At 46.8% G+C, this 12,926-nt stretch overlaps 5 protein-coding genes across 5 annotated transcripts; 2 read left to right on the forward strand and 3 right to left on the reverse strand.

Annotated features, from left to right (window-relative positions):
- Window positions 1–1,089: 1,089 nt before the first annotated feature.
- TSTA_055860 (DNA repair family protein) lies at window positions 1,090–2,822 on the forward strand (the record flags this gene model as incomplete). Its single annotated transcript, XM_002487152.1, has 3 exons — window positions 1,090–1,152; window positions 1,277–1,356; window positions 1,473–2,822. The coding sequence occupies 3 exons, from the start codon at window positions 1,090–1,092 to the stop codon at window positions 2,572–2,574; spliced, it is 1,245 nt and encodes a 414-aa protein (XP_002487197.1). The 3' UTR covers window positions 2,575–2,822.
- Window positions 2,823–2,837: 15 nt separating this feature from the next.
- TSTA_055870 (uncharacterized protein) lies at window positions 2,838–3,458 on the reverse strand (the record flags this gene model as incomplete). Its single annotated transcript, XM_002487153.1, has 2 exons — window positions 2,838–2,855; window positions 3,201–3,458. 2 exons carry the CDS (start codon window positions 3,456–3,458, stop codon window positions 2,838–2,840), a joined length of 276 nt encoding a protein of 91 aa, XP_002487198.1.
- Window positions 3,459–5,288: 1,830 nt separating this feature from the next.
- Window positions 5,289–7,437, forward strand: TSTA_055880 (MFS peptide transporter, putative; the record flags this gene model as incomplete). Its single annotated transcript, XM_002487154.1, has 4 exons — window positions 5,289–5,292; window positions 5,345–5,680; window positions 5,742–7,066; window positions 7,136–7,437. The coding sequence occupies 4 exons, from the start codon at window positions 5,289–5,291 to the stop codon at window positions 7,286–7,288; spliced, it is 1,818 nt and encodes a 605-aa protein (XP_002487199.1). The 3' UTR covers window positions 7,289–7,437.
- Window positions 7,438–7,746: 309 nt separating this feature from the next.
- TSTA_055890 (uncharacterized protein) lies at window positions 7,747–10,639 on the reverse strand (the record flags this gene model as incomplete). Its single annotated transcript, XM_002487155.1, has 12 exons — window positions 7,747–7,980; window positions 8,059–8,241; window positions 8,300–8,484; window positions 8,516–8,650; window positions 8,687–8,945; window positions 9,058–9,643; window positions 9,841–9,871; window positions 9,928–10,014; window positions 10,074–10,160; window positions 10,211–10,308; window positions 10,379–10,521; window positions 10,580–10,639. 12 exons carry the CDS (start codon window positions 10,637–10,639, stop codon window positions 7,747–7,749), a joined length of 2,088 nt encoding a protein of 695 aa, XP_002487200.1.
- Window positions 10,640–11,659: 1,020 nt separating this feature from the next.
- TSTA_055900 (uncharacterized protein) lies at window positions 11,660–12,547 on the reverse strand (the record flags this gene model as incomplete). Its single annotated transcript, XM_002487156.1, has 3 exons — window positions 11,660–11,781; window positions 11,840–12,385; window positions 12,442–12,547. 3 exons carry the CDS (start codon window positions 12,545–12,547, stop codon window positions 11,660–11,662), a joined length of 774 nt encoding a protein of 257 aa, XP_002487201.1.
- Window positions 12,548–12,926: the final 379 nt, after the last annotated feature.

The following is a 12,926-nucleotide window of genomic DNA, read 5'->3' on the forward strand; positions in this document are numbered from 1 at the left end:
CGCTGCCTGAATCAGAGAGCCTGCACACAGTCTTTTGAGTACCATCCGGCAGCTATTAAGGAAATCCAGATGTGCTTGGATGGAACCATAATAGGAGGGCCGTTTATCAGCTTCAGTGTCGTTGAGCGGAATTCTGGATATACCTGCATCAACAAGACCATCGCTGTATTCGTCAAGAGTGGTCCCTATGGAACGAGTAGATAATTTGACTAAGATTTCAATCAATTTTCCCTGACAACCTACGCGGCCCCTGATTAGATTTCATGTTATGATAATATCTTCGTTCGCTAGCATTGCAGTCCCAATACCTAGGCGCGCAGTGCGGTCCGATACAGAAGCCTTCACCTATAGGCCGTTTTGCCATCAGATTTGAGGCTGCCTTCGAAATTCACGCTGCCAAAAGCTGGAAACTCTAAGTCTACCATTTCTTTGAGCTTCCGGTAAATTTGATCTATGCATCGTACGCGTACGCGCTCATTATTAGCCATTGCCAGCCATTTTGGTGTAATTGGATGCCTTCAACATATCCCATAATGACATATTCGCTACCAACAGGATTCGAAGGTTCGTCGCTCCAGTCGAGATTGTTCGGTATTGGTACGTTTTTCTTAGCCTGTACTATCCGAAGATGAGTTGTTGGCCAGGATGAGGGAGTGTTCGATTCACGATATTTGATTGTCGCAACTTCAGAGGTTGTTGTTACTTTCGAGGGTCCAGCCAGAGTAAGTGGAACTTTTGCCACGAGCCGTTTCAAATTTTACAAAAGATAAAGCCCTGTTAAATCCTCCTTCTATTTTTTGGCAGTTCAAGATGGAGTTGGCTCCTGGGGATAGTTTAAGAATCTTTTGGCAAAGGGCATTGAAATCAAGCCCGATGTAGCGCGTAGCTCTTTCTTTCTGGTTATGACGAAGCCATTGTCCGCTTGTATAATTATGAGGGTCGAATGTAATCCTTTGGTTTGCAGGTTTGTAATTTGGCAGAGTTGCAGACCACCTACACGTCCTACGCGACTGGTGGGCGATGGGTATTGAAATGCTTGAACAGAGTCGATGGGACAAGGAAAATAGATCATGAAAATTTCGAACCCATATGTGTTTGCGTGCCATGATAAGAGTTGAAAGCAAAGAGATTGGAAAAGTTCATGATAAGACGGTAAGAGCTGCGTAGTCACCTGACTATTTAGCCTCGTCCAGCTAGCTACTCTAGCCTTTAGCCAATTTAGGAAGCAGCTATGTATCTAATACCACCATAAGTAAGGATTTACTCCGGTGCTTAGCTATTGATTGAGGCAAAGATCTCACACAAAGATCTAGAAGTTAGGGCTCGATCGTGGCGGCAGTTTCCATTTTCGGAAAGGTTATTGATGTGTGACGTCATCGTCTAGTCGCGTGTTTCTCAGTTCAATTCACATTTGGACTCAACGTTGTTATGGATACTATATATACTCAATTGAACAAGACTACTATGTTCAGGATGTCCAAAAGAACACTCGACGCATATTTGAAACCCGTCCGGTCATCTACAGACACGTCTTCATCCAAAAAGCTCAAAGAGACGACGGCAACCACGGCGGCAACAAGGACATCAGTAGTAGATGCAACAGATATAAAAGAAAACACAGCGGCCTCAAAGATATCACGCAATGAAACCAAGCCACCAGATTACACAGCAGACACGCATCCTTCCTACCCAGTCCCCATCACCGCAATTCGACCTCACATCTACACTGCCCTAAAAGCGACAACGCCCGCTCGTACACCGAAAGCAATCAATAATCAACCCCACTTGGATTTGTTATACTACGAGCCGTTTATACCACAACCTACAGCAGACGAATACTTCCAATTTCTGCGGCGAGAATTACCATTTTACCGTGTAAGATACACCATAAAGCGAGGACCAACCGAAACAGTCATCAATACGCCACGATACACAACCGTCTTCGGCGTAGATACCACATCATACTTCTCCCTGCCACCAGGCGAGAGGGATTCTGACTGTAAAGACAAAGGCAATCCGGAAGGCAAGCTGCTATTCGACAGCAAAACTCACCAACCCATCTCCAAGAACAAGTACAAGTGTACACCGCGTCCCATCCCATCCTGTCTAGACCACCTACGCAAAACCGTGGAAGCCACTTTGAACCACGGAACAAGCTACAATTTTGTGCTAGTCAATTATTATGCCTCTGGCGATGATAGTATATCCTATCATTCCGATGACGAGCGGTTTTTGGGTCCATTACCGAATATTGCTAGTTTGACATTAGGTGCGAGAAGGGATTTTCTGATGAAACATAAAGCTGTTGCCGGTGCAGCACCCAGAAAAGATAAGCCGCTAAAACTACCGCTTGGATCTGGTGATTTGATCATTATGAGAGGTGACACACAATCGAATTGGCTGCATTCGATACCGAAACGGAAGGGAGGAGAGTCTGGGAGTGGGAGGATCAATATTACGCTTAGAAAAGCGGTTGTGCCGGGTGGGACGGAGAATTATTATCGATATAATGTTGGAGATGGAGGGTTATATCGGTGGTCCGACAGTGCTAAGGAGATGGTTTTGGCTGCTTGAAAATCAGGTCTAGATTTGCGGAGTGATTGATTGGGCACAGGAAAGCTTGTTCAAGAGCCAACTAGACTGATTAGACACATGAAGGAAAAATGTGAAAGGCATACCCTGGTGTATGGCAGGCGATTTGACATTGACTAGTTATAGTTAAAGCAGTATACCTAACAAGATATAAGAAATTGCCTGTAAACCCCCAAGGTCTCTTAGGATTATGGAGAGAATTAGGGCTTTTTTGAAGCCCCAGGCAGCAGTGACTCAGATTTGACTCATAAGCCCGCGCCTTCCTATTTCGGTATAGGCAAATATGGCCGCAGTTTCCTCCTTCCTTTCTTCCTTTACTTCAGGTTATTCATCTCTAACATCTCTTTTCTTGAACCATAATGATCGTACGAACTTTTCATACCAGAGTGAAATACGAATATACGCTACGAGTCATGACATACACGATCATGCAATTGGTGGATTGATGCGTTGTTATATTACAAATGACATGAGCGTCGATGCTGTCAAGCAAATAGTCCTCAGGACTTGAATATGACTTGGGAGACAATCACACCAGTCTCAATACATACAACTTAAGGGACGTCGTTGGCAGCAGACACCATATCATGATCTTGACCCTTGCTCACCAAGCCCTGTCTCGCCGCCCGGTTTCCATCGCTAAACTGCGACGGATCAGGCTGGGGGTTCCCTGCCTGGTCCATATGGAGCTCCAATGTGCTCTCTGGTCCCCATGCCGTAGCGTTTGACGGCATCTCTGGATTCGAAGCAGCTTTGTCGCGCATTCTGGCCTCCCACTTGCGATCTTGTGTTACGCCACGGATTCGGCGCTGTTGATCAGCACGCTCAGGATAGCGGATTGCTGTGTCGGTTTTGGATGATGGCATTTTGGGCGGTTCTTCTTGGAAGATCCTTGCTCAATAGAAGTCAAGAAACGGCAAACTGGTTCAAAACGAAGGTAAGGTTTGAAATGTCCAACCCCAAATTTTGACTGTCTGAACACTATTTATGTCCTCCATCTGTGGCAAGTGATTCAAGCATGACGGGACTCTGTTATCATCAATGATACAACAAACTCGCACACGACGCCTCTCGACTTATATAATCAGTCACCTACAAGTGGTTCACGCATCGCTGGCCGAACCTATCCAGCAGCCACTAAGCAGGGAGCCATCATGTCGAGACAAGAATGTGTACACAAAGCATTCAACGGCTGGATGCGACGCAACTTTGGATTGATGCGAGTCGGTGATACTGATATGATTGTTGTCACCACCCTAGGTCGGATGCAGCCGAGCTAGTGCCCGCCACGCTGGCGAATGGCAATATTCGGCGGAAAGTTTATCCGCTGTCGACAAATCCCGCGATGAGGAGAAGCTGAACAGTTTGCGCCATTGTGGGCCCTGATGTGCTGGGGACTTTCGACTTTCCTTCTCCGGTACGTATTCGCGTTCTCCATCGTTGGCATCGACAATCTCCTGAGACGCAAGACTCTTGCCTATACTAGCTAGGTGCTTATTCCTCTTCCGTGTTCCGACAATAGACGAATAAAGAGGAAACCCCGGCAAATCCTCGAAATGAAATGCGGTACAGTGCCACACGATAAGAGAGTTGCAATCTCAACATTGGACTGCCATCAAGTATCGCGCAACATCAAGGCCGAATTCTTGCCTCTTTCGAGACTTTGTGAACCTCGGAGTATCAGACAGGTAGAATACTTAGATCAACCTGGTGCAATATTCACCGAAACGGGGGATACCATGCAAGAAAACATCGGCTTACAAACACCGTCGAGGAAGGGTGATACGTGCTCGGGTACTAAGATGATGCCCTAGTTGATAACCTGATAGACGGTTACATCTCGCTGCTAGGGTTCCCTTTGCCTACAGCCACTCAGATTGACGCGATAATAAACCAAACATATGCAAATCTGCATCTGCCATCTTATGCTAGACGTGCTAGTTTTTGAACAGCCCTCCACCAAATCCAATCATATCTGCGGTTCCTTATTTAGCTTTATCGAGATGCAGCATCAACCCAACACTAATTTCCTATAACGCTTCTACGAGTCCACCCTAGTATTACTCGGCCCTCTTACGCCATGTGCGTTGCTTTGGACGCAATGGCAAATAATTTTCCGCGCTCTTGAATTGGGAAAGATACAATTGGTTGAGGGATATGGTCCGAGCAGCTCCTAGAAGAGCTTATGCTGTTCGACCTTCTGGTTCTGACCGACTAGTCAGGTCGTATGCCTGCATTGTTACGTGCTTGGAGAATTCTGATCGAGACTCAGATGCACTTTGCAAGTATCAGTCGATGATTCCTGGTTGGTGTGGTGGCAGCCTGCCTGAATCATGTCATTGTAACTCTTCGCAACAGAGACTGCTACCAAATCAGAAGTTCGTATCTGATATTCTAACTGTTTATGGAGTCCTCCGTTCCATCAATCATGTATAATCTTGTAATTGCACCCCTGCCATTAAGTGTCGTTAGTCCATAGGTGGGTGTGCAGGAGGACCAATTATGAAAAGACCAAAAACGTGTTTTTCAAGGGTTTATTGTAATCTTGCGCCACAAGAGCCAATGCAGATTTTCGTCCGTCTCGTTGGCGGCAGATAAAGAGCAGTCTCTCGCCCGCCTTCCCAGGTTGAATGTCTTCTCTCTTCCCAGCCGGATCGACCACACTGTCCCAGGTACTCGTTCTCTCCACTGTCAAGATGGGTTTGTTCTTCCTCTCAGCAATCACATTGCATATAAGTCTAATACCACACAGCTACCAATGCGGGCCAAAATGTTATCACAGATATGATCGCAGCTGGCTCTCCTCCTCAAGAGGTGGTAGAGCAGATCGCGGCGCGTGACTCGCTCCATATCCCTCATAACCCAGATGCAAAGACCGCAGTCTTTGGTGATGTGGCTTCCTCCTCGAGCGACGGAGATATCGAACACCCTCTCCCCACTGAAGAGCAATCAGCAACTTTGCGCAAAGTCCCAGGTAACTTAAGCCTTGTGGCGTTCGCGTTGTGTCTGGTCGAGTTTGCAGAGCGCGCTTCGTATTATGGTGCTCAGAATTTATTTGCCAACTTTATCGAGTTCCCACTTCCTAAAGGTTTGCATTATCTTCCTGTCTTGTCTGTTACGGATCAACCGCTTATATTTCGCCATAACAGGCGGCAATGGAGCTGGTGCACCTCCAAAAGGTACCCAAGAGACTGCTGGTGCTTTGAACATGGGTCTCCAAGCGTCGTCCGGCTTCGTTCTTCTTTTTAAGTTCCTTGCATACGTTATCCCCATCTTCGGCGGCTGGTGGGCAGATACTAAAGTCGGACGATACTATGCCATTGTGGTTGGTGTCCTGATTTGCGGTGTTGCACACATTATTCAGATCATTGGCGCCATTCCAGCTGTTCTACAACAGGGAACCGCACACGCTGCTCCTCCCTTTATTATTGGGCTCTTGATCCTGGCAGTTGGCGCTGGTATCTTTAAGCCAAACGTTGCTCCTACCGTCCTTGACCAGCAACTCCATGCCAAGGAGTATGTCATGACACTGAAGAACGGCGAGAAGGTTATTGTTTCGCCAGAGTTGACCACAACTCGTACCATGCTCATCTTCTACGGCTTCGTCAATGTTGGTGCCTTCTACATGCTTGCAACCTCATATGCTGAAAAGGACATTGGCTACTGGTTAGCTTTCCTGCTAGCCGGTATTATATACTTTCTTCTACCCATCTTACTGTTGGTTATGTACAAGCGTACCAAGAAGGCCCCTCCTTCAGGCTCCGATCTTATTAATGCAGTCAAGATCATTGGAACTGCTCTTAAAAAGAGCAAGTTTCAAATCTGGAAAAAGGGGTTCTGGGACTCTGCCAAACCCTCAGTGTTGGCCCAGCAAGGTATCATAGTTGGCTGGAGTGACAAGTTGGTCGACGACGTTAGGAGAACCATCGATGCATGCCACATCTTCTTCTTTTTCCCCATCTACAACCTGAACGATGGCGGTATTGGATCTGTCCCATCCAATCAAGGTGCTGCTATGATTACTAACGGTGCACCCAACGACCTGCTGAACAACTTTAACCCGCTTACGATTATCGCCTTTGTGCCGTTCCTCAGCTATGTCATTTATCCTATATTGAACCGACTCGGCATCAGATTGGGCCCTATCGACAGAATTACTATCGGATTCTTCCTGGCTGGCCTTTCGAGTGTCGCTGGAGCTATAGTGCAGCACTATGTGTACAAACTCTCTCCATGTGGATACTATGCATCAACCTGTGACGAAGTTGCCCCAATCTCGATTTGGTGGCAGATCCCTAACAACGTTCTGAGCGCCGCGTCTGAGTGCTTTGCCAACGTCACTGCATACGAACTTGCATACTCGCGAGCACCTCCTGCGATGCGAAGTCTCGTGGTGGCTGTTTTCTTGTTTATGACTGCTCTTTCATCTGCGCTTGGTGAAATCCTGATTCCTGTCCAGGTTGATCCATACTTGGTATGATTTTCTCTACTCTTCTCTTAGCAGCCAGTGAATGACCCAGACGCTAATGTTTTTCTTTTATAGGTTTGGCTGTGGGCTGCTCCCGCTGTCGCCCTCGCTGTTCAGACTATCTGGCTCAATATTCATTTCCGTCACTTGAACAGCGAGGAGTTTATGACTAGTGAAGTCATTGTGGAGTCACCTGTATCCAGGGAAACCCAGCAAACCAAGGTTTAAGCAATCATTTTGAATACTGGATTTCACCCGTGACTGGTGCTGTGAGGGTCGAATAGGGGCAGAATCGATAAACTATTAATCCATTCATGTAATCTCTAGCCTACAGCCCGTTTAACAGAACATGAGAGAATAAATAAGATTCATGTTACAAAGACGCGTAATCGTGAATAACTGACATATGGATCCGGTGGTTTTATTGAACCTTGTAGTAGCTACAGATTCCTCACCTGAGACGGAACCATGCCTTCGAAAGTTATATATAGACATATATATCGGTTCCTCTGACTTTGGATTCACCACTTCCCTTGTAGCTTGTTCTCACGTGTGGCCCTACTATCGTATTAGACTGCATCGATATGGCAGATTTTATGATTGAGGTACCACAACAGATACCAAAGTAGGTCTATGCCTTCGCTGATCAACCGTCATCATCATCTCCATGGATCCCCTCCCCCCGTCTAAGACAAAGAAGACAAATCTGCCTCCAACCGCAACTCACGTGAAGAACTCCCAACATAAACCGTCTTGGGATACTCCGTGACTACCCAATTCTGAGAAACGACGTCCCAATTCGAAATATCGCGCCGAGTCAGAACCACACTGAACTCCTTGGTTTCCTGGGGACGTAAGGAGATACGATCAAACCCTCGAAGGACGATTTTGGGGTCGTCGGGGCCGCCGTGGGATATATACTATATCCAAATTTTGTTAGATCATCTATGCAATGACAGAACGGAGGAGGGGAATAGGGGGCATATAAGTTGAGGAACCTCATCACCGGAAACAGTGCCAGTATTGGTGATATCAACAGTAACAATGGCAACCTGCTCATACAGACCCGGGTTCCCTCCAGGTTGGCCTCCAGCCGGATGCAATGGCTGTGGAACAGCAGATGTCGCATTTTCAGGTAGATATTCATCAGCCGATAGACCATAATCAGGATCACCTGACGACTGAGCTGGATCAGTAGTATTCAGCCATGGATAAAGGAACAAGGACACTGCGAATCACCTCCAGGAAGAGGTAATCGGACCAATCCGTGCTGAAATTCCCAAATACCGGTGCCGGTTCTGTTAGTCCACTCGTTGGGACGTAAGGAGCCGGGTTTCGAAGCGGTCTAACCCTAATATTCGAGTATGCGAATGTTGTATAACTAAGTCCATGATCCGAATTCATATACAGGGGTGATATTGGCTCTGTCAAGACCTCGATAGTCAATGAAAATACCCTCCGTGAGGTCGATCTGTGGAGCTTCATCGCCGTTGTTGGGTGCATAGAGTACGTCTGCGCTGTAATCTTCACGGGCTTTGCCCCATGTAAATGGACTCTTGCCACCGGGGTTCACGCGGCCGTATAAGACGTCTGCGATGGAGTTTCAGCTCTCTTAACCCGGCATACCTGCCCAGAGAATTGCGGTGACGTTGGGATTCTCGTACCAACCTCCTACCAACACTGGCCCGTCGCTGTGAATGACGACTACGGTGTTATTATTCTGTGTGACGGCTTTGATGAGTGTGTCCCCATCTCTCCATAGAGTAAGGTTGTTGCGGTCACCTTCATTTCCGTCAACAACGATGAATTCTTCGCCTGAATCAGAGTTGACAAAGACGAGTGCGACGTCTGCCTGCGAAGCCAGGGCTTGTATCTTGTTGTATGCCTAGTCATCGGTGATTGAATCGACTATGCCGGCGCCTTTACCCAGGATTTCTTGTTTGATGGCTTCTCTGGAGTTATGATATAAGGAAAGTTGCTTGTTCCACTTCCCCAACCAGTGGCAAGAGTGCCATTGTCACAGCCATGATCAGCACGCTGTTAATACCCACAGGGTCTGCGTCGGCATCTGATCCGAATACCGCGGTGAATTTTTCTTCTCCGCTGAGTGGAAGAGCGCCATCTGTATTTTTGAGGAGAACTGTGCTTGCCGCACCGATTTCACGGATCATCGAGGCATGGTTGCCACGTACATCAACGTGCTCATTGACTCGACCAATGCCATATTCTCGTCCTGCAGTTGCATATATAGGGTCGTCGATATCACGATTCCATGAATTGAAGTTGATAGGAACCTGGTATTTGTCGCGGCCGATTTTATAATATGCAGCCATGATACGAATTGCCATATCATCAATTCGATACTCAGGGACAGTGCCGTTTACGACGGAGATGGTCAAATTCGCGCTCCCATAAGAGTCGCCAGAACTGAAGAGTGTGTCGCCTGGCATGGACATGTCGAGTCCAGCCAAGGTACTGCTCACGCCAGATGTGTCCGCACCCCAATCACTTATGACGAAACCCTGGAAATCGAGTTCGCGCTTGAGGAGGTTGTTTAATGTATAGCTGTTTGCGCATGCGTAGCTGTTGTTGATTTGATTGTATGATCACATGACGGATTCGACGCCAGCACGTATGGCATCTGCAAATGGCCTTGAAGATATCAGCTCCTAGGTTTGTCTTTAAAATCGAGATGAATGGTGAAATACCACAAATACAACTCATGCCGAGTCTTATCATCAATATTACTGCTCGCACTAGTGGAAATATTATACCCATACCCATTTGCCTCCCCAACCAATCTGAATGCTCCTGTTCATTCAAAATATAGTGCTTCGCGCATGCAATTACGCCCGCATCTTGTATACCCTTGCTCGTTTCAGCCATCATCACGCCGGTATTGACGGGATCGGGACTGAATCCTTCCCAATTTCGACCTCCCTCGGTTGCTCGTCCTAATAACCCGGCGGCGGGGCCTAGTTGGATGTCGACGCCTTGGAGTTGAATTCCCGACCCATTGCGCGGCCGCGCAGGTAGCCGAGAGAGCGGTCCCAGGTTGCGGCTATGTTGACACCCGCTGGGAAGGCAGAATTATAGTCACCTTGATACAACGTTAGTTAGTATGTCAAAGTAGCTGTGTAGACTACTTACTGAATCGTATACCCATAGGTCCATCTTGTAGGCATAGTCCACGGAGTCCTAGTCGTGGAATAGAGACCGTTTCGCCGACACATGAGCCTTGCATCCACCTTTATTCCAGATATCAGTAAGTCGTTCATTTTTTGCGTTTGATCTGACAAGTATAGGAACGAGACTAACCCAGTACCCGTAGTCAGATTCACTTTCTCAACAAGAGTAAGCTGACTCACGAATTCTCGCGCTTTCTCATATGCTTCCGCCCAACCGCCTTTGCCGTCGCCCCAAGGAGACGGATAGGATGGTTGTGAGTATGCTTCATTATTCTTTTTCAGCGTATTAGACAAGCTTGCGACGCGTGTATGTGACAGATAGAGAGCTCACCTGTCCTGCAGCTATCACCGAGGAACTCAATATGGTCGTCACCCACCAGAATGAACGCATTATCAACTGGATATCATGCAAATATGACACCAAGAAATATTGAGATATGCGAAATTGAGTGGCCAAAGCGACAAAAGGGCTAAATATAGGAGTAGTCTCCGTCATAGCAATCAACACGTCCCAGGTATCCAGGTACGTAGATTCCTTGCATCGAATTATGTCTTTTGTATCCACTCATGGTTGTCTCCTTGTCTGTCAATTGCCCGTGCTTGTTTAGCTTTGTTTGTGGCAAGAGAGGCATTCATTATCATCCCTTTTTTCCAGGTATGTTCCAAGCGTGGATCTAGGGTTTCACTGATCCTCTCTAACTGCTACCGTTTGCTGCATGTTAGTAGCTTGTTTTGGCTTGATAATATGGATGAATTTCAAGGACTCAATATCGTCCAGTACTGTGTCGAATTGTGATAATTGATGTCTTGAGCCTTTGTTGTACATTTGCCCAGGAGGCGAGGGTCTCTGAACGTGAGCATTTACGTCCATCGGAAGACTTTATGAGCTGCATATAAGTAACTTGCGTGGCAATGATGAACTTGTAGTAGATTTCCAAAGTCATTGTTTGTCGATATGGTATGCGTTCTAAACCAATAGGACAAAAGCAGATGATGCAGCGAAGCCCTAACTGCAATAACCCTAATGTGTCCATAAACACCATCAGGCAAATATTCCGCCAACAAACAACGATTGATTATATCAAAAGTCACCCTTCCAAAAATATTGATGACTAAAGCTGGACCTTCTAATCCATAACAGACATGGTAACTTTCAGGCATTGGCTAGCAGCAAACGGTTCCTGTCTGCCAACATTTGAGCCCTAGACAGCTGAACTTAAAAATGAATTTTATTTTCTGGGGAATCGAATTGCATTTCTAGCTCTCGATAACGAAGTTCTATCTATCAAATCAACTGGACAAAAAGAAAAGGCTGACTGAGAAATACACCAAAGGGGTCTGACAAATATACAAAAATGCATGTCCTGGCAACCCTGGTGGGTAGAACTCAATAAAAGGATGAGAATCCTGTCTAAGCGATTATATCGGACACGTTAACTGCAGTAACTCTCGCAAACATTGCGTTGATATCATCACTAGTCTTGGGCACTATAGGAGGTTGGTATCCCTCAAGATACGGAATGCGTTCGTTCTCTATCCAATATTAGAGTCAACGTTATGCCCAAGGCGTATACAACAGCGGGAAACCTACCAAAGAAAGCCCTAACCCATTCTTTTGGAGCGCCACCGGCCTCATCATCCCACAAGGTAGTCAAGTACAGAGCCGTTGTGCCGGGACTACCGGTCATCTCGTTGGCGGAAGCATTGAAAACTGGATTGATCCTCATGGCATCCCGAACGCGTGCAGCACGGGCCCTGGCAGCCGTCTCAACTGTAACATATTTATCCTTCTCAGAGATACCATAATCGTAAAGACCGAGTCTATGGGCCGTAGTCCACCAGATTGCATGATTGAAGGTATTGTCATCTCCGAAGAAGGCATCATTCCGCGACAATGAACCGTCAAACTCGACGTCATCGTGCTTCTTGAGATCTTCGAGGTTGAAAGTAGAGATGTTTCCTGTTGTTGTAAGATTAAAGGCCACAGCTTGCTCAAAGGCAGTGTCGAATGAGGTTGGAGCGTAGTTGTAGGCTTGGCTCACACCGGAGCGGACAGCGGCCAGATCGATATTTTTGCCCGAACGGGGGAGGAAGCCGTGATTTGCCATGACATTGAGACCGGGGCAGGGGGAGCGGCCTTTAAGACTTGGTCAGTTGATTCCAGGCCAGAGTTATATGATACGGAAGACTTACTGTCTCCTGGAACTGGTGGATGCCATTCATGACCTTCGGATGGGAATTGCAAGCCATATGCGGCAAGGCTTAAAAGACATATCTCGAAAAACAATGTAAGCTTCATGATTGTGTTGTGCGTCTCCCTGAATTGACTATGACCTGAATTTATCCAGGGATGTTCTGGCATACTTATACTTATAGGTGTGTATTCAAAGACCGTATTCAGCACAAGAACTATGCCCCAGAGCGTATTCGGATCCCAGACTTTTGGGGCCGAGCGTATTCAGTCTCGTTTAAGGCAAGCAATGATTCGCGTATAGAATACGCGAATTATAAGAGGACTTAGTCAGAATACTGAACCCGATCCTAAACCTCAGGGATGAAATGTGTAAAAGGGTTATTTCACTCGTCATCAGCGTTTCGCGAGCCCTTTCTTTACGCGCTATCTATTGTTGGACCGGTTATGGACGAGAGTCGGTTTTTTCTTTAGATTGGTAAAAGCC

This window comes from Talaromyces stipitatus, genomic scaffold (genome assembly GCF_000003125.1).
Source record: "Talaromyces stipitatus ATCC 10500 scf_1105507295487 genomic scaffold, whole genome shotgun sequence".
NCBI lineage: Eukaryota > Fungi > Ascomycota > Eurotiomycetes > Eurotiales > Trichocomaceae > Talaromyces > Talaromyces stipitatus.